General features: G+C 37.1%; 1 protein-coding gene across 14 annotated transcripts in view; it reads left to right on the top strand.

The window, feature by feature from the left end:
- The window catches only part of LOC138740513 (casein kinase I), a 488,373-nt gene that overhangs the window by 413,388 nt on the left and 53,472 nt on the right, over positions 1 to 21,513 (top strand). For 11 of the 14 annotated variants that reach the window (XM_069893289.1, XM_069893305.1, XM_069893299.1 and 8 more), the window contains exons 9-10: positions 12,350 to 12,498; positions 16,249 to 16,344. In XM_069893289.1, coding sequence (XP_069749390.1) covers positions 12,350 to 12,498; positions 16,249 to 16,344 — 245 coding nt within the window. The remainder of the gene's footprint in view (positions 1 to 12,349; positions 12,499 to 16,248; positions 16,345 to 21,513) is intronic. The other 3 variants (XM_069893314.1, XM_069893357.1, XM_069893384.1) reach the window with 1 other exon arrangement.

Raw genomic sequence — 21,513 nt, 5'->3', positions numbered from 1 at the left:
GAAGTATCCACTCATAGGTGACATCACATAGCACTCTGAGATTCGTTTTCCTGTGGGCCAGGCAGAGTTACCACTTATTGCTGGTCCAAAAAAAAGAGAAATGTAAACAAAGAACTGTAAACAGATAACAATTGTAAACAGACTGACATCCCGTCCATTTCAGTGTCTTAAATTGATAGGTTTATTTTGGCATAATTGTTTCTTTGAAGTGTTATGTGAGGTACGTTATCAGAAACTAATGGTTACGATCAAAAGCATTATCAAAAACTGCTGGTTAAATCCTTTGAGAAATGGGAAGAGTAAAATGTAGCTCCATTTTAATCGTGGAAGTTTATACATAGCAGGTGTTGGAATATTTCAAAAGGCTTGACTTTTCCAAATTTTTGATGTCAAATTCAAGTCTGATATGTTTTTCTGATGATCCTGTGAGACTTGTGGATTTGATGGTGCTGACAGGATTGTGAAGCTACGTGTGATTCTTTTTTTTGTTGAAAATTTCATTTAAGAATTTTCCAAAGTATACAAAAAAAATACAAGATACAAAGACAGATATAAAAAAAGAATGAAAATTAAAAAAAAGTAATAATTATAATATCCCCCCCCACCCCCTCCCTCCCTCTACTAACTACATCATCTTAACTTCCTCCCCCACCCCTCAGAGCCTTAAAAAAATTATACATTTAAAATTAATCAACGTGCCAACTCTTTACATAACTCTTACTTAAGATCAATAATCATACAATCCAAATATAAACTCCACATTTAAGTTATTTTTTCCAAATATAAACACTATTGCAATTCATTATGCCATCTTTGTATATTCAATTCCACATCATTTTTCCAAGTTATTGCTATTCATTTTCTTGCAACCACTAACCCTAACTGCAAAAATGCCAACTGTGGTTTATCAGCCAATCCCAAGGTAACAGCATTGATATAATCCAATAAACACATCATTGAATCCATTTGCAAATCAACTGTAAATAAATCTCTCAAAAATTTAATAACTTTTTCCCCCCAAAAATTAATTTTCTCACATGACACAATGCACAAAAGTACCTGTTTTTTTCTCCACATCTAAAACACAAGTCTGTTGGACTAAATCCATATTTCTTCAACTTCTCAGGAATCAAATATAATTGATCAATAAAATTTTAATTAACCATACTATATCTCACATTAATTAATTTTATAATACTATCAATACACATATTTGACCATTCCTCCCAAGACAATTCAATATTTAAATCTTTCTCCCATTTCTCTTTTGTCCTGTATAACCCAACTTTATCCATCTTTTTTTGCAACAACCTATACATATCCGATATAAATCCTTTTGTTTCCTTGCCAACCATTAGAATCTCAAACTGAGACTGACTTGGTAAAATTAAATCCTTACCAAATTGCATTTGCAAAAAATCTCGAACTTGATAATAAGTAAAAATAGAATTTGCAGAAATACCAAATTTCTCTTGTAATCTATGAAATGTAGAAAATTTACCTGCCTCAAAATAATCTTGTATAATGCTAATTCTTTTCAGTTTCCAATTTTTAAAATAAGGATTATTTAAAGAAAACAGAATTAATTTATTCTGATACAATGGTGATTTAATCGAAGTTTTCCCTTTAGAACCTATAAGCTGATCCTGCTTATACCAAATAACCAGTATATGTCTTAATACTGGTAAATTATATTTTTGTAACAATAAGAGATTCCATTTATAAATAAATTGACTAATTTCTTTTTCGAAAATTTGATCCAATTCGACTTTAGCCCAGGCACCGGTGATTGTTGAACATCAAACAACCTATTAATGAATTTCAACTGTTCCGCTTCATAATAATTGAGAAAATCTGGTAATTGAAGTCCTCCCCATTGATACTGCCAAGTTAATTTATGCAGAGACCCTAGATAATTTACCCTTCCATAAAAAAAATTGAATTACTTTATTTAATTCTTTAAAAAATTTCTTTGGAATCGCACATGGAATAGATTGAAAAAGATATTGTATACGAGGATAAATATTCATTTTTATACAATTTACTCTCCCAATTAAAGTTAATGGGAAATTGTTTTATTTCTGTATATCAATTTTAATCTTATTCAACAAAGGTATATAATTCAAAATATATAAGTACTGATATTCTTTATTTACTATAACTCCTAAATATTTAATCTGATCAGACCATTTAAATTTAGTAATCTGTCTACAATCTAAATAATCCTCATTTGATATCAGCAATATTTCACTCTTCTCCCATTCATAACCTTATAGCCTGACAGAATGCCATGTTGATGTAATAAATTTTGCAGCCCCCTCAAGGATTCTTTAGGATGTGTTAGATATATTAAAACATTATCAGAAACAAATTAATCTTATATTCTTGTTCACCTTCTTTAATATCCAAATTTTGCCTAATAGCTTGAGCTTATTACCAAAGGAAACAATGCTGGTGAAAGAGGACAACCTTGTCTAGTTGATCGAGATAATGTAAAAGCCGATGAAATCGTCATTATTTGTGCTGTAGGATTAATATATAAAGCTTTAACCCAAGTAGTAAAGGTCGGTCCAAATTGAAATTTTTCTAAAACCTTAAATAAAAATTTCCACTCAACCCTATCAAAAGCCTTTTCCGCATCTAACACCACTATCATTGGTTGATTAGCTTGTTGTCTTGCAGCATTAATTATAGAAATCAGTGTAGTGACATTATCAACTGAATATTGATCTTTTATAAATCCATCTTGGTCAACCTATACTAATTTTAGCAAATAATTAGCCAATCTATTAGCTAATACTTTCACAACAATTTTATAATCTACTTTTAATAATGATATTGGTTGATAAGAAAACATTTTTAATGGATCTCTCTTTCTTTGGAATAACAGTAATCAATGCCCTCGAAAACGATTCCAGAAATGAGCCATCTCAGTTGCCTGCTTCAAAACTTCCATATAAACCGGAAGCAACAAATCATTAAATTCTTTATAAACTTCTACTGTAAACCCATCTTCACCCCGGGACTTTCCTCCCAACATTGATTGCAGTGCTTCCTTTAATTCCAATTCTGTAAAAGGACAGTTTAATCATTAATATCCTTCCCAGTCAATGATGGCAAATTTAAATTAGCCAAGAACAAATCATTTTGCTCAGTATTTTGTCTACTTTCAGATGTATAAAGTTCATTATAAAATCTTAAAAATTCATCATTAATTTCCTGAGGTTTATGTAATCTCTGAATCTTTCCTAATAGCATGTTTGTTCCGTTTTTAATTTCCAAGCTAAAACCTTGCGTGCTCTTTCACCTAACTCACCTAACAGCACCTAACTGTGCTGTTTCGATCTTTGAATCATTTTTTTCATTTTTAGATGATTGCAAAGTATTGTATTGTAATTTTAATTTAGATAAATGTATCTTATTATCTTCAGTAGAGTTCTTTTTCTAACTTTTCAATTTCTTTTTTCAAATTTTGACTTTCAATCAAGTATTGTTTTTAACTCTAGCTGTAACTAACTCTAACTAATGATCTGACCTCTCAAATATGCTTTTAGAGCATCCCATAAAACAAATTTACTCTGGACTAAATCTTCATTCATTTATAGATTAAAAACTCATTTGTTCTCTAATGTATTTAATAAATTCAGGTCTTTTTAATAGTATCTGTTGAATCTCTAACGATAAGTATTTGCAACCTTCTCGGTTGCAAATACAAGAAGCCAACAAACAACGAGTGATCAGACAATGTTCTACTTTTATACTCAATATGTATAAATCTACCTTGTAACTGGGCTGAAACTAAAAATAAATCAATTCTAAAAAATGAATTATGCCGTGCAGAATACAAAGAAAAATCTTTTTCAGTAGGATTCAGTTTCCTCCATATTTCTACTAAATTTAAATCTTTCATCACCTCAATTATTCTCTTTGCCATTTTAGTTCTCTTCAGAGTCTTTAGAGATTTATGCAACAAAGGATCTAAACAACAATTAAAGTCTCCTCCCACTAAAATATTTCCATTCGATTGGTTCAAATTTTAAAAAGTATCTGTAATAAATACTTCATCATCCTCATTCGGTGCATAAACATTCATCAAAGTCTAGGCTTCGGAATTTTTTTTATAGTTCAACACCAAAATCCTACCAACATTAACAAAAAAAAATCCAAAATAAATGGTACTTTCTTATTTACCAAAATGGCTACTCCTCTGGCCTTAGAATTAAAAGATGAAGCAATCACATATCCTACCCAATCTCTTCAATTTCAAATGTTCCTTCTCAGTTAAATGAGTTTCTTGCAGAAATGCTATATCCACCTTCAACTTTTTAATAAAATCCAATACACGTTTCCGTTTTATCGGATGATTTAATCCCTTAACATTAAACGTCACAAAATTCAAATTATTCATTAGCACCTATAGAGTGGCTCTTAACAAAATTTACTCTTACAATTAAACCGGCTCCTCCTCTAAAACTAATAAAAATCTCCAAAAAAAGAAAAATAAACAACAAAAACTCCACCCCACCTTACTAACTTAACAATCAAATACAAACACAAAAATTCCCCTCCTCCCCCCCCCCCCAAACTGCTAAGCAATACCCCCCTCGTTGACCGGGTGTGGTCGGTACCACTAGTGGCAGATGACTTCGAATTCAGTGGGTCATCTGCCTCTCCCCGGCAAGACTTCTTTATAATATTTTCCGCCACATGAATCAGCTGTAACATCTCCATCTTCTGCAATTCTCTCTCATTTCCCTTCTTGACTTTAGGAACATTGATTATTGGCTTCTTGGAAAGATCAAAACTCAGCTTGTTATCTGGTAAAGAATTAGCAAAAGTTAAGGCACCTTGAGCTTTCTCAAAAAATTGAAATCAAGATGGCCTGTAAAATACTTTCAGAACAGCGGGATATCTAAATGTCGATGTGCAACCCTTCTTCCACAACACCGACTTAGCTTGATTAAACTCCTTACGTCGCTGTACAACCTCATGACTTAAATCCGCATAAAAAAAACCTCTACTACCGCTACGTGTGATTCTGATCCTCTTATCAGCGCAGTCAAATTCACAGCCAGCCTTTGCATTTGTCGAACAGCAAGGATCACAGCCGCAGGAAGGTAACAAGGCCATAGGGTGTACGTTTCTCCAGAAAATAACGAAAGAAACGTTATAAGTCGCTAAGTGCAAGCATCAGAGGTTTGTAACCCCCAAGTTGAAACATTAACAGCAAGAGACAAAATTTAGTTCAGTTTCACATTACAGTATGTTTCCCTGTATCCAAAGTTCAGTTAACCAAAAAGTTCTATTAACAGAACCTTTTTTTCGGTGCCAACATAACATCACAAGTTCAAAATTATTTATCACCCAACTTCCCTATGTGGGGCTCTGACCCTCTTAATGCCAGTTTGGTAACAGCAGAGCTCAGAACCAGCCGGGATTACAGACGCTGAACGACTGGATGTCAGCTCAGGGGGGTGGTGTCGGGGATCAGTAACAGCAGTGTGGAGGCGTCGGGGATTGGTGATGGCAGTGAGGAGGCGTCAGGGATCGGCGGTGGCAGTGGGGAGGCGTCAGGGATCGGTGGTGGGGAGGCGTCGGGGATTGGCGGTGGCGGTGAGGAGGTGTCGGGGATCAGGGCAGTGGTGGGGAGGTGGTTGTGTCGGGGATCTGTGGCGGTGGTGGGGAGGGGTCAGGGATTGGCAGTAGCGGTGAGGAGACATCGAGGATTAGCGGCGGTGGTGGGGACTCTTCGGGGATCAGTGTCGGCAGAGGGGAGGTGCCAGGGATTGGTAGTGCTGGTGGGGCGGCGTCAGGGATCGGAGGCGCCAGGGTTGGCGATGCTGGTGGGGAGGCGCCGGGGATCGGTGACGTCTGATCCAACTGTGCTATTTTTGGGTTTTGTTCCATTAACTGAAAAAACCTAATAACCGAACTGTCTGGTCCCAAGCTTTACCGATATGAGGAAATTACTGTATTTGCATCATTTAATTAAGGTCTTCAGTTATATTTCCCACTTTTGTCCCATCTGATTGAGAAAGCAGCAGCTTTTTGTATGGAAATGCAAGTTGACAGATTCTAGTGCTTCCTCCATGTTCTGTTTCTCTAGGTATAATTCTAATTAGTGAAAGGAGTTGGTATTCAGTGAATTTTTTTCTGCTTCTCTTCATGCTGAATTTGTAGCTTCCAATAACAATGTCTCCTTTATACACATATCCCCGTGAAACCATTTTTAAACAATAGGTGAAAATTGATGTATATGTTGCTTCTGTCTTCACAGAAGAAAAATGAACATTTAATGTGCACGAGTGTGAACGACTGGAAATGACTGAGAGCAATAGTGGGAAGACATATTTAGGGATCTAAAATCTTCATATTTTTGCTAAAACATAACATGCATTCTGTGTTCTGAGAACAAAATTCAAGGGAGAAACTATAATTGTCCCATATAAGTTTGGCTGCAGGATGGTACTGGAGGACAGTGCAGGAACAGGCCCTTTGGTCCACGTGTCTGTGCAGCACTAATTAACAGCACCTAATCGCCCGAATATGCCTGGGATTGTCTGATCTTGGAAGCCAAGCAGGCTCAGGCCTGGTCAGTACTTGGAGGGGAACACCAGGTGCTGTACGTTTCTGGGAGGGGCGCTGGACAAAGTGGCAACTCTGTCTGCCTTACAGTAGAGAAAAGTTAAAGAATTTCATGTATATTACATTCTAAATGTAGTATTACGTGGCAATAATGGAACTTTTACATTTACCTTTATAACAGCATACAAACAAATAAGGAATACACTCACTCATTTCTTCCAGCACACCATGAAGTCAACTTTCTTTATTTGCAATAGACACAACAATGCATTCTTTTCCTTTCCAAACTCTGCCCAGCCGAACCCCTCTGACCTTCTCATTGGATCTCTGCCACACGAGTGATCCTGACGCCATCCCTCTGCTTCTCCTGCAACTGCCCCTCCCCTCAGCCTCCTAGCCATGTGAGGAGGCGACTGATTGGAACTGTCCCATTACGTAAAAGTCCGGAGGGATGACAGTTCGGCTCGACCTCGTGTGATAGTCCAAGATAGGCGATGTATGATTCAACTGGTCCCCTGATTCTGACTCCAACACAGAAGATGGAAGGTTAATATACACTGACTTTAACCTGTCGATGGAGAGGTTTCCCATTCTTGTCGATTACAAAAGTCTTTAAGTGGCATCGTAAGACCTAAAAAGGGCCATCGTAAATGGGCTGAAGTGGTTTGAGAACAGCATCCTGCCAAAGGAACATGAGTAGAATGTTGTAAATCATTCTGTACCTACACTACAGGTGACGTTTGCTGCATGGGAGTAAGTTGGAGCAATCTCGTGTTTTCCCAAAGGTGATCAACATCACTTGCTGGATCATTGATCGTTCTGCTTGGATTTGGATTCAGTGCCATTTACTAGCTCTGGTGCTTAACAGCAGTGCACATGCCAAGGAGAACCATGTGTTAATGTTCACTCCATGTGGATGCATCACCACTTTCTTTCAATGTTGCTTTCAATTGCCAATGGAAACGGTCAACAAAGCCGTTGGCCTGAGGATGGTAAGCTGTAGTGTGAATACGGGTAGTTCCCAGAAGATCAGTAAGAGCTCGGAACAACTCCGACTCAAATTAAGACCCTCAATCCATTGTCATAGTGATTGAAACTGAATGATGGAATCCAACGATCCACGAAAGGCCTAGCGACAGTCTCTGCCGAGAGGAGAGTGATAGGGATGGTCTCCTGCCCCTGGTAGTCTGGTCTTCACATGTGAGCAGATAAGTATATCTCTGTGGTGGCCGAAGTGGGCCTGCCAGGTCCAAATGCATGTGCTGGAAATTGGAATCTGGAACAACGAAATCCCCCAGATTGGAATAGTGTGTCTGGAGACTTTAGAGCGTTGACAAGGCAAGCAGGTCCTTGACCATAATCCAACATCCCGTTTCACATGAGGCCAGGTAAAATGCTCTGTAACTGTTTTGATTGATGCTCTTCTACCAGGATGCGATAGATTGTGAAGAAACTCAAAAATTTCCCACCTCATAACCTCTGGCACAAAAGACCTAGACCTTCCTGTGTTAAAATCGCAGAATAACTTTTCACCTGATTCATCCAGGGTAACATCTTGAAGATAGAGACCAGATGAGATAGGGATCGGTGTACTGTGCATGAGCCTTGGCGGTGAAATCGATGAAAGTTGTTGTACGTAAGGCGTGAATGTCATGCCTGAACAGAGCATTAATCACGGCATTCACTTTTCCTTGGATGTGCTATGTGTCTGATGAAAATTACAAGATGAAGTCCAAGTACTGAATCTCTCGGGTGAATAGAGATTTGACCTTGTACTCACTGTATGCGTAAGAGGGTCTATATAAATGGTGAAAGGACAACCTTCCAATAAAAAGTGGAAATTTTTCACTGTGAGATAGATGGCCAAGAGTTCTCGAGCAAACGTTCTATACTTCGAGGTAGTGACAGCTTGGCTGAAAAAAACACCAGAGGTTCCAATTGCCCATGGACTCATTGTTCTAACACTGCTCCCACATCACTGACAGATGCATTTGTGGCAAGAGAGAGCAAGGAGTTGGGCTTTTGATGTACAAGTATTGTGGCATTTGCAAGCACAGTCTTCACATCATTGAAGCTACGCATAGCCTCATCTCCCAAAGTTAATGGCCTTTTGGACACGGACTTATCAGGTCCTTTTAAAAGTTCAGTGAGGGGTAATAGAGATGCTGCATCATTCGGCAAGAATCGGCACTAAAAATTCATCATGCCTAAAAAAAGTCGTAGTCAAACATAATGGGTGTAGGAAATTCTTGAATCTCTCGCACTTTCGATTTATTGGGCAAAATATCATGTTGCATAACTCTATGTCCCAAAAATATAAGATCAACAGCACCAAAAACACATTAATTGGGATTGATCACGATACCAAGCTCATCAAGTCTCTGAAACAATGAGATCAGGTGGTGCTTGGTGCTCCTCTTCATCTCTTCATCCACACTTCTGACCAGAATATCGTCAGTGTAAACCAACACAAAATTGAGGCCGGTGAGCACGTGATCTATAAACTACTGGAATGTCTGAATTGCATTCCATAGACTAAATGGCACTTGTAGAAACTCAAATGTGCCGAAAGGGGTAGTTACTGCCATCTTCGTGACATCAGAAGGCTCAACTGGAATCCAATAGTAAGCACATACTAGATTTATTCTTGCAAATACAAGTTTGCCACGGAGGTTTGCTAAGAAGTATTGTAAATTGGGAATGTTGCATTGGTCAGGCATGGTAGAATTTTTCAGAGCACGATAATCACCACAAAGCCCCCAATCGGCAGGAGAATTTTTTGGAACCATATGCAACGGTGAAGTTCAGCAGCTGTCAGGTCTGCAAACTATGCCCAACTCTTGCATGTGGTCAAATTCCAACTTGGTGTTTTTAAGACGGTCTGGGAATCATCACTGCAACTGGAGGGTCCCGAGCCTATATATAGTGGGTTGCTGTATGTTTAACATCTGTATGATGATACAATGGGGTTACGAGGTGAGGAAAACACTTGAGTAAGGTTGAAGGCTCATCAGGCGGCTGACAACAGTGGAAGGATGACAGATGCAGCTCATTTGCATACACAAGCTGTGGTCTATGACACAGCAAATGTTCAAATCCACCAACAAAGAAAAATGTGACAAGAAATCTGCTCCCAAAATGGAATTTGCCACATTTCCACCATAAAGGTTTCTTGAGACTGAAATCCAAAATGAGTGACCTCTGACCATATGTTTGAATCTGAGAATCATTCACGGGCAACAGAATATATGATGTATTAGGGTGTCTGGATTTCTCTGGGGTGGAGAGACCACTGAAATCTCTGCACGGAATCGACAAGAAATTGAACACCCGAGAGATGATCTTTGAGGAAGAGACAACAGTTTTTGAGGAAGAGACAGTGGCTGAGGTGCCTCTACTACCGGGCCTGGTTGTTTCCCGGCTGCCATTTGTAGAAGTTGCAAGGTGGCTGATGGGACCAGGCAGCAGCACCAAATCTCTAACGTTTCCAACCAATACACCATTCGTCACCTCCACCACGTCCTGGACCACCACAATTCCAATCAGGTGGACAGAAGGAATTCCGTTGCATTGCCAAAGCCTGGACCTGATGGTCAGTGCTGCCATTTGCTGCTCCAACTCGGTTACCTTCATTTGAGCAGGTGCTGGTGCCTCACAAAGCACAGTAAGCTGATGTTTCAGTTCTATTTGCTCCTGTTGACTAGGGGAAGAAGCTAATCATTTGACTTCAATGAGAAGATCGTGGACATAACGAGGTCGGCATGATCCGCCAACTGATCGAGGGTGGACATTCGAAAGACACCCACCAAATGCACTTGAGCATGACAAAGTAAACATCGAAGGAGCCTCTGTTTCCAAAAAATTACCTTCAACGGGATCTGTTCCAGCCAGCCTGGGTCACATGCTCAACATCTGCCTATCGCCTAGGCTGTCATCACCTAGTAATTGAGCATTATTAGTCTCCCTAGATAGCAGAGCACGCCACAGAATAGCCACCTTAAGCATGTCATATGGGAGATTACCGTCCAGATGCACTGAGTCATTCTCCACGTGCAATCTGTTCTGGAAGTCGCTCCACAAGTAAACCGTGCTTTGTCTTTCTCACTCCAAGGGTAGAGAAGTGCGCTTCGAGAATAGTCAAGCATGCTGGTGCATTTTTAATAAAAAGGATGGGGGAAATCTTCAGTTTGACCTCCCCAACTACTCCTCTAAGGGGTTTATCCCCCTCACTATCCATTTTAAACTAGAAGGTACTGTGAGTTCACAAGATCACCACTTGGAGCTTCACTGATTTATAACAGCTGACATGGGGGAAAAGATTCTGAATCTCTATTTATTTTTGTGTGTGTGATCTGATACGAATGCGTTACAATTGTTTTTAAAAAGTAAAACTGGATGGAAGAAATATCACAAATCACCAGCCCAGCATTGATGGGAGGGCAGGTTTTGGGAAGAAATAAATCAGCAATTGTTCAGGAAAAATTGTTTTGGTGTAAATTTATTTTTCTAGAGTAAAAAAGGAGAATGGATGAAGGCATTGTAAGCCCCACATAACAGAATGAGCAGCAGAGTATAAGCCCATGGCAGGCAAAGGGAAAATGGCAAGTGATCTTAAAAATTTGCTTAATGGGAGAAAACAATGGGTGATGATCAAAGGGATTTAAGTTACAAGATTAGGAACTTTGTCTTTGATACCAGTATTGACAGTGGGGTGTACAAATGTGAGAGAAATTTTGGTTACAAGAAGATAACAAAAGCATGTTGAAGTGTGCATAAAAGGAATTGAATCTGTGAAAATGTGATGCTGGGAAGAGCAAATAAGGTAAAGGAATTCATCAGTAGTAAAACTGAATAATGCTACCTCAGGTATATTTATATACACAGTCTCATTTGTTTCAGTTTTCTGTGCATATTAAATTCAGCTTTAAAGTAGTTATCTGAAATCCTCAGTTATGCGAAAAATTTTTGGACCCGGAAGTGACGTCTGTTCGGCTCTGAATTTTTTTTTTCGGATAATTATCATTTATCCAAAAAATTTCAAGGCTGAAGCGTCATCATTTTCGCCTTAGAAAATTTTCGGATAAATGAGGATATCCAAAGCAATCAGAAATCCTCAGTTACCTGGAAACATTTTATTCAGATTGTTTTCTGGAGAGAATTAAACATTATTTGATGATTAAAAATCCTTCCCTTGTTGTTTGAACACTGTTACAAGGGCTTTTCTGTTGCTACTGGGCTGTTTTTAAAAAAGTGGCCAGTTATCTGAAAAAAACCATTTGTCCGACATAGGCCCGATCCCGACCATTTCAGACAATCGGAATTGTACTGCATTTGTAAAAGCCTCATAATGTTGAAGGCTGAAATGTTCACGTTGACTCGCTGCCAGCAGACTGGTTTATTTCCAGTTTAACTGGTTCTATCCTGGCGAGTTGTTTTCTTGTGTGCTGTTTTTCCATGGGCCTTAAATCAATCTATAATTGTATCCAATACTATTATTTCAAAGTAAGTGTGTTTGAAACAATTTCTTGAAATGGACTCAACTGAATTTAACTTGAAGTGGTTTCTGTGGCAATATTTTGGTCAAAGTAAAAGGAGATTTTAAATCCTTGACCAGAGAAGAAGGCTTCTGACAAATATTTCTTGATGAAAATAATTAGCAGAAAAAATTTGGCATGTTGAAACCTCAGTAATATTTTTCCACTCACAGGCACTTTGATGTTTTGTAACTCCAAGATAAATGCTGAAATGAAAATTTTGTTTTCAGAAGAGATGGCGACGTACTTGCGTTATGTAAGGCGGCTGGACTTCTTCGAGAAACCAGATTATAACTACCTAAGGAAGCTCTTCACAGACTTATTCGATAAGAAAGGTTACATGTTCGATTATGAATATGACTGGATCGGCAAACAGCTTGTAAGATTAAAAACTAAATTATTCTGTCACCTTTTTTTGTGCAAAATGAGTAGTTTCTGCAAAATCAGAATGCTACGAGTTGTCAAATAGTCATGGGTAAAATCAAGATAAAATCTTCTCAGCTTTGTCTAAAAAGACTGAGCTATCTACTTGCAGTAGGGGCAAGGTATAACGTGGGAATATTAGGAAGGCATTTAAAAAAAGGAGAGTACTTTAGTTGTGGTCTATGTTGGAACAAATAATTTGCTGGGAGAGTTAAATTAAAAAGTACCACCTCTGTCAATATTCTCAGTATGACTCATTAAGTGTAAAAAAGCGAACTTCAGTAGTTTGTGTCGAAAACAGATATCAGTACAACGTGTGTTTGCACTTCCTCTTGGTTCCAACATGCAGTTGTGCATCACCTTCTCTCATGCAACTTGAACTGATAGTTTGCATTGAAAATCTGTTATTGTCCTTGTTCCAAGAGTTGCTATGCCTTCTCCTTGAGATGTTATTTTTTTCCCTTTGCTTCCGCTAATCCAAATTATCACTGTCCCTTGGCAACTACTGTACTCTGGCTGTGAAGAATAAAGTGGAGCTATTAATTTTCATATGTTCGCTGATTGTGCTATTTCAGTTAATTATTTGCATCCACAGGCCTCGCGTCTTTTCGAAATAATCAAAAAAAAAATTGATGTCATCAAAAATCTCTGTCAGCAAAGTTAAGGCCCGGACAATGAATTCAATTCTTCCGATAGCGCAGAAACAGGATTTTTTTGGTGCTGCTGCAACTTTAATAATACTTTCTTGTTGATCTTGGTAACAATAGAGCTGACCCTTGAATGGCAGGTGATGGATTATTTTCCCTCTCTCAGTGTAAAGCTAGGAATCATCAAATAAGTTATTTATTTTAATGTTTCGAAAAGGGCATTGGAATAATTGCAACGTTTAAAGGAAAACATCCATTTAGGGTGCGCTTTAATTTGATCTCTGAGGAGCATTCTAAAGTGTTTCACGGATATTGAAGGGCGGCCTTTTTTACTTTTAGAGAACCCTGGCAGCAGATTCGTTCAATAAAAGTTTCTTCAAACGATAGAGCTAGATAAAATGGGAGAGAAGGTACCAGAACATATACTTTATAAGTGGGATGAAAAACTGCTGCAATATAGAAGTTCACCAGTACTGCACCATTTACTCAATATATGGAAGAAGATTCATGTAGAAAGGAAAAAAACAATTACTAACTAACAAAATTATTATTGACGCAAAATCAACTAATCCCTTTCACAATAAATAACCTTTCCTTTAGAGATTGGGAGAGAAAAGGAATTAAAAGAATAGAAAATTGTTTTTTGGGAAATAATTTATTATCATTTGAACAAATGAAGTACAAATATGGAATAACTCACGGTACAATGTTTGCATACCACCAACTGAAAACCTACTTAAAGGACAAATTGGGAAGCAGACTGAGATTACCAGAAGGAAGCAGCTTTGAATATGTAATTACAGAAACAACGATAATAAAAAGATTTATAACGAACAAACATACATCAAACTGCAAGAGAAGGAAAATGATGAAATAAGCTATAAACCCAAACAAAAGTAGGAAAGAGATTTAAACATAAAGATAAAAAATGAAATATGGGAAAAGTTATGTTCTGGAACTATGAAGAATATAATAAACACAAGGTTACACATGATACAATATAATTGGTTACACAGGCTATACATCACACCCCAAAAGTTAAATAAATGGGACCCAACAGTATCAGATAGATGCTTTCACTGTAAGAAGGAAATGGGAACAATAGTACATGCAATTTGGGCATGTGAGAAAGTGAAAAAGTTTTGGGAAGATCTAAATCAGGTATTAAATAAAATCACAAAAAACAACATACCAAAAAATCCAGAGATCTTTCTTCTAAGTAATATAAGAAGTAGAGAATTAGGCCTCAAATTGAATGAAGCGCAAAAAAGATTTATGATTTAGCCTTAGCTATAGCAAAAAAAATGTATAATGTCAACTTGGAAATCAGAAGAGAGCCCGAGAATACAGCAATGGTACATAGAAATGAATAAATGTATTCCAATGGAAAAAATAATATATAATTTAAAAAATAGTCACATTATTTGAGCAAATTTGGAACCATACATGGAACATAGCAGAGAGGACTATGTTCTCCACCCCCAAAATGATGAATGAGAAGAAGACGAAGTGAACTGACCCAGTGTGTAAAAGTAGATGACACAATTTTCTTGTTTATTTTCATTGTGTGATGACATTGTTTAATGGGTTTATTGTATTGTATATGTTGAACGTTTAGTGGGTTTGGAGGGGGGTGTATATTCAAGAGGGAAATGCTTGTGTGTATTTTGATTAATATGGTTCATAGTGTGAAAAATAAAAATTAAAACATGAGTGCACTGGAAGACTAGCTAAACCTTTGGACGGTCACGTGGATAGAGTGAAGTCGGCAAAGAAACCGATAACTTTCTTTTCCTTGTCCAGTAATCCATGAAAGTCAGAGTTGAAAGCAGAGCAGGCCTTGGTTTGTCTCCTTATCCAGCACAATGGAATTTAAGTTTAAGCAAGTAAATGAAGCTAGTTTCAGTAAGATTAACAATTAATCTGTTGAATTGTAATAAAAATTCATTTGGCTCATTGATGTTGTTTGGAGAGGGCAATTTACAATTCTTACTTGGGCTGAAGCATTGGTAATTGCAGCTTAATCAGTGTGGTTAACTTGCCAATTCAAGTTCAAGGCAAATAGGGATGAACAATGAATGCTGGCATTTCCAGCGATGCCTCTATTCTTATGAGAGAATAAATGAAAGGAAGTTCCATTGGCCATTGGGACAGATGGTTGAGGTCCAGTTTTAAAACCTCAGAGGCATATATGTTTATGATGCCTGAATAAGGTCAAAGACCTTTCTTTTATCTCTTTTGCCCTTGACTGTTTGACAGCAATCTTTCAAAGAAGCAATGTCTTGAACAGTCTTTCTTGCAAATTTGATTGAGTGTTTTTTGAAGAGGTGACCAAGAACATTGATGAGGGCCATGTGGGACAAGTTGTCTACAGGACCTCAGCAAGACACTTTGGAACGTTCAACATGATAGACTGGTCCAGAAGGTGCAATTGGCTGAGCTGGGTGGAGGATCGTTGTTCAGACCTGTGACCAGTGCTGTGTTGGAGGGATCGGGGTGGGTCCACAATTACTTGTCATTGTCACTTGGATGCCAATATAGTGATGATACCAAAATTGGTGCTATAGTGGGCAGTGAAGAAGGATATCTGATATTGCAATAGAATCTTGATTAACTGGGAAAGTGGGCCAAGGAATGGCAGATGGGATTAAATTCAGACAACTGTGAGGTGTTGCATTTTAGTCAATTAAACCAAAACAGTTCTTGCCCTGAGAGCGGGAGGGCCATCATGATTGTTGTAGAATAGCGAGAGCTCAGAATGCAGGTATATAGTTCCATGAAAGGGACAGGATGGTGAGGAGTGTTTTTGGTACGCATGCTTTTGAGTATGGGAGACGGGATGTCACATTTACACAAGTCATCATTGAGACCACACTTGGAGTATTCTGCTGTTTTAAGGCTATTGGTACTTGTGAACTAGTGGCAAGACCAGTATTGTGGATTTCCAATGGGGGTGGGGCGGGGGGGGGGGGGGCTTTGTTTAAGTATTTCAAGTTTGTTATGTTGGTGGTTCAGCTACCTTTATTTCAGAACATAATGTCAGTTTTCCTTCATTACAGCCCACCCCAGTTGGCTCAATTCACACAGATAATGCTCTCACAACAGTGAACAGAGATGGTCATCAACACAGGGATAGAACTCAAGCCAAAAATCAGGTAGGTTTGGCAACGCCATTGTGATCTGGGTTTGTGTGTTGAAAAATGAAATTGCATTTCTATTACATGCTGACAAAAAATTAAGTTACGTTTTTGCTGGTTTTGTTCAAAGTTTTAATTTACCCAATTCTGTTGACCGCCATTCCAACCAATAATAATATTGAATTTAACTGGGTGCATTTGCTATGGACAGGAAGCAAAACCTTGCTGTTGACATCAATGACAAAATTACATAATTGTTGATCATGACCACACAAGATTTGAAAGGGCCCTTATGCTAAATTAAGGAGATTAAAATTACAATTTTTTAAATTAAAAAGTCTCCTGACCAGTGAAGTTCTCCCTGAACCAAATTTTTTGGTGGGGGGATCTTTGAATGCGGTCTGAAGCAATCCAAAATATTATTTAGCCATGTTATGCTGTTCTGTGTTATATATTTAGATATAGGATTAGATTAAGGAAGGAGGGTTTTTTAAAAGTTTTATTTTCTTTCTACATTATACTTTCAACATATATTTGTTAACACTGTCATATTATGATTTGTTGTTGTTATTTCCATGTTGATTAAATAAAACATTAAAAAAAAACAAGATTTTAAAGTTGGGGGCTTGTATCAGGAATATAGCGAGATGATTAGAACCAAAGAGGAAATAGTAAGCAGAGCTTTGCTGATCTAAAACTGGTGTCAATGGATTATATTGCAGCAGAGATTCTGCATGAAGGAAAATAGCAGGTCAATTTGGGAGCAGAAAAGATCTGGAACTAACTTTGGGGGTAGCATCGATTGGAGAGGCACGGCAATTGCAATGATCAAAAGGTCATGGAGGTTGAAAGGAATCATTATATAGGGTTTGTAGATGAGGATAAGGAAGGTTGTGGATATAGCTCTTGGATATGAAAGGGGTCATCAGTTTGACGCCTGTAGTTCAAACGAGTGAGGATGTCCAAGGACGTGTAATATTGAATTTCCCAGGGGAGCCTACCTTTTGCAGTGAATGCTGATACTTTTGCTCAAACTGGGGAACACGTCATCAATGGGTGTAAATTAAATTTGCGGCATGCAATGCATCATCCAGGAAATCTTTATCGTCACATTCAACTCCAAAACTAAATAAATTTCAGATGTGTAAAGCTGAAAATCAAAAAAGTGTTACCTATCAAATTTCTTACCTTCTATGTTGGGGAAATTGTTTCTCTCATAACCAAAAAAGAAACCATCTTATTTTTTTTAAACTTTATTTAAGATTTTATAACATGAATAACATATAGGATTACATTAAAAAAAAATTAAGAATAAAATAATAAAATTACAATACAATATCAGTAATCCAAATAAACTATACCCTCCCCAATAATTATTACACATTAATAACCCAACTCAAATTAGTCCAACCCCCCCTTTCCCCCCCAAAATAAAGATTGAAGAATTAATAAAGTTAATAATATGTGAGAAAAAAACCCACTTACAAAAAAAAACAAAAACATAACTGATTAAAATACTAACAAAAAGAAAAGTAATTAATACTAAGATATCAGACTTAAAAAACATATTTAAATCAAACTTAAATGCATATATTTAACAAACAGAGTTAAGATTAAACATATATTTAACTCAAACTTAATGTTACTAACTTTACTAATTTTTTATATTATCTATCAAAAATTCTTAAACAATAATCAATTCTTAAAAAAAATTGTAGCATGAGATAAACTTTCACCAAATATCAACTAACTTCACATCTATCATCATATTAGTCACATAAACCACCATCTTAAAACAAAATTCAAACCTCATTAAGCATTGTACAATTCAATTTTAGTACTCTTCCACCATTTTTCCCTTTTACTCTTAAATAGTTATCCAAGAAAAGCTCCAATACCACATTTAAATATCCCCAATCATTACGTTAAAATTCAGATATCCAAATAATAAAAACACATCTACAACGAAATCTATATCTTCAACAAATGGAGCATAAACCACAAACAAAATTCAAGCCTCATTAAGAATTGTACAATTCAATTTATAACTTTCACCATTATTCCCTTCGTTCTATAACTAAAATAGCAAAATAATATACACCAGAATTACCACTCCTTTCACCTTAAAGTTAAAGAAAAAATATATATAAAAAAAAACTTATCCATCCCATTCACATTTAAATTTCAGATATTCCTTATCTACTGAATAAACTTTAAAAACAAAACCACATCAATTTTTAGTTTTTTAAACAATCAAATACTTTCTTATGCTTTTTTTTATATTTAAACAAAAAAAAACCCTTCACTCTTTAATCTAATAATACAAAAAAAAAGGAAAAAAAAACGGGTAGGAGTTAAAAATACCCCCTCCCGTCTAAACTGCGCAATGCGGTAACTCCCCAAAAAAAAATGGGTATGAGATAACTCACACGTAGCAGATGACTTTCAGGAAATAGTGCCTATCCAGTTCTCTCTCCCAATTCTCACTTCATCTTAAACTAACATCATCATTACTTAATATCCCTTTTTTTAAAAAAAAACATTAGAAAAAAAAGGACAACTCTTCTTTTAATCAGCTCCAACTGCCGAGTCACCATTACAACCATTCCTTCTTGGAGCACGGCTCTTTTCTTCCATCTCTTGTCTCCTTAGAGATCGCGGCAGACTATGTCTGTTGAACCTGAGTAATTGGCAGCTTTTGAGCAAATGCTATAGCTTCCTTTGGAGAATCAAAGAACTTTGGTTGGCAACCATCTTGAAAAACCTTCAAAACAGCTGGATATCTAAAGGTTGCCTTATAACCTTTCTTCCGCAACAACACTTTAGCAGGATTGAATTCCCGTCGTTGGAACATAACTTCTTGACTCAAATCCGCATAGAAGAAAACTCGATTATTTTGATTCATCAAGGGTGATTTTCTCTGTTGTGCATTTCTAATAGCCACTCGTAAAATTATTTCTCTGTCGTAATAATTCAAGCAACGAACCAAAACAGGTCTTGGACTTTGACCTGAAATAGGTCTTCTACGCAAGGCTCTGTGAGCACGTTCCAGTATTATACCTTCCGGGAAATGTTCTTGACCCAACACCTGCGGAATCCATTCGTAAAAAATTTTCTTGGGTCTGATCCCTCCATACCTTCCAGCAAACCAATAATCTTTATATTGTTCCATCTGGATTGGTTTTCCAAATAATCAATCTTTTTCACCAAATTTTTATTTTGAGTTTGTAAGTCTTCGACCATTTTGGTCACATCAAAAACTTGATCCCGTATTTCGTCTATATCTTCTTTACACGAATTAAATTTATCTCTCACTTCAAGCTTAAAAGCTCCAAACTCAGCCATCTGTTGAGAATGTATTTTCACCAAAGTATTAAACCTAGTACCAAGTTCAGTCATAATCTTGAATAATCCCTGCATTGTATAAGATAATTTAGATTCAAGATTCACAAAAATCTTTTCAATTGGAAGAGATTTTGGCTCAACAGATTCCTGCTTCTTCTCCAAAGGATCTTCTATTCCTTCCTTCATTCTGGTTGCCTTCCTTGTAGTATGACTGCGTGTGGAAACCCCAGCCACAGCCTCTCCAGCAATGACTGGAGGACGCTGGCCGGGATTTTCCCCAGTCCATAATGTATTAAATTCTCCCAGTACATCAAGTTGTATAGGTTCTTGTATCTCAAGAGATGCAGTTTGCAGTGCCACTTCTACAGCTGACAAATGCCTTTGAGTAACTCTTTGTTCTAAAGGCTGTTTGGCGCCCTCTTTAGGGGGCTCTACCGATGTAACATAGAGCTCTACAACCGAACACTGTACCTCTCTCCTGGGATCCATTTCATGCTGAGTCCCGGTGTCTTTCCTGCAGGTAGGCTCCAAAACTTGAACTTTTGGAAAATGTAGTTTTTTGATGATCTGTTGTCGTTTTTTTTTGCTCTTTTCCACCAATTGTACCATCATAAGTTAAATTAACAGCACTGAAATTATCTAAACTTTTAAAGAATTTTAACGGGCATTTCTAGACAAAACAATAAGATAGAGTCAGGAGAGGACTGGAAGGCACGTCTGATCCTTACCCCATCTTGCCACGCCCCCCAAAAGAAACCATCTTAATCTTATTCATCGAAGTCATTCACAGAGTCAATTTTTAAGAGTGCTCTGTATATAACTGAAGGCAGATGGAGAGTCCGAAGTTGAATTTTAAGGGGTTTTGTTTATCCAAGTGCTAAATCATTACTCACTGGAAGAGGTGTAAATTATACACCAGGGTGAAGTGTAAAGTCCCATTTCCCAAATTTCCTTGTTTGATTGAGTTTCTTCAAGCAGCCTGAGTGTCCAGCAGGTAAATCGTTTTGGAGACATTTCCAGCACATGGTAGTTAATTTCTTTTTCTCTTTTATCAAATGGGTTTTTTAATGAATTTGCCATGCCATAAACATTGCTCATTTGACCATGTCTTCAGCTTGATCCAAAAACACTCTCAAAACTGAATGAAATTTCACCTTTAAAAGTGCTTGTGCAGATGTAACAAATTTGCTGTTTTTCATTTCATTAAATTAGTATTCCTATTTTTTAAAAATAAACCAGGAAACATTGATAGTTGTTCTATATGCCAAGGACATCTTTACTGAGCCACTCACCATTTACTTCAGCACATCCTTGATATAAAGTTTTTTAAAAAACTTTCAGAATTAATTACAAAAGGAATAAGTTGTCTGGTAGTTTGTGAAGATAGAACATGCTGTTCTAGGGAGGTCAGAATTGTAAAATGTTCTCTCTGTCGTTTGGAACGATGCAGGTGGTATTTTGACTGTGCATATACTTTTTTCCAATTTGATATTGTAAATTAATGACTGAAAATAATTAATACAATTATTGAATATCAACATTTTCACCTTTTTGTTACTACTTCTTTTCAATGGTGGAACTATCTTAATTTTTTTTGGGATGCATTTCTTAGATGTCTGGAAGCTCCTTACAAAATAAATTTGAGCAATAACCATCCAACAATTAAAGCATGGAAACAGGCCATCACGGCCCTTCTTGCCCATGCCGAAACACTTATTCCCTTAGTCCCACTGACCTGCATTCTGTCCATACCTTTTGCATGCATATACCTATCCAAATATTTTTTAAAAGCGAATTTTGTACCTGCCTCCACCAGAAACTCATTGACACAGATCCCGCTCT

Source organism: Narcine bancroftii, chromosome 1 (genome assembly GCF_036971445.1).
Source record: "Narcine bancroftii isolate sNarBan1 chromosome 1, sNarBan1.hap1, whole genome shotgun sequence".
NCBI classification, from domain to species: Eukaryota; Metazoa; Chordata; class Chondrichthyes; order Torpediniformes; family Narcinidae; genus Narcine; species Narcine bancroftii.
The sequence above is the reverse complement of the archived record's forward strand: the minus strand, read 5'-3'. Positions and strand labels throughout refer to the sequence as shown.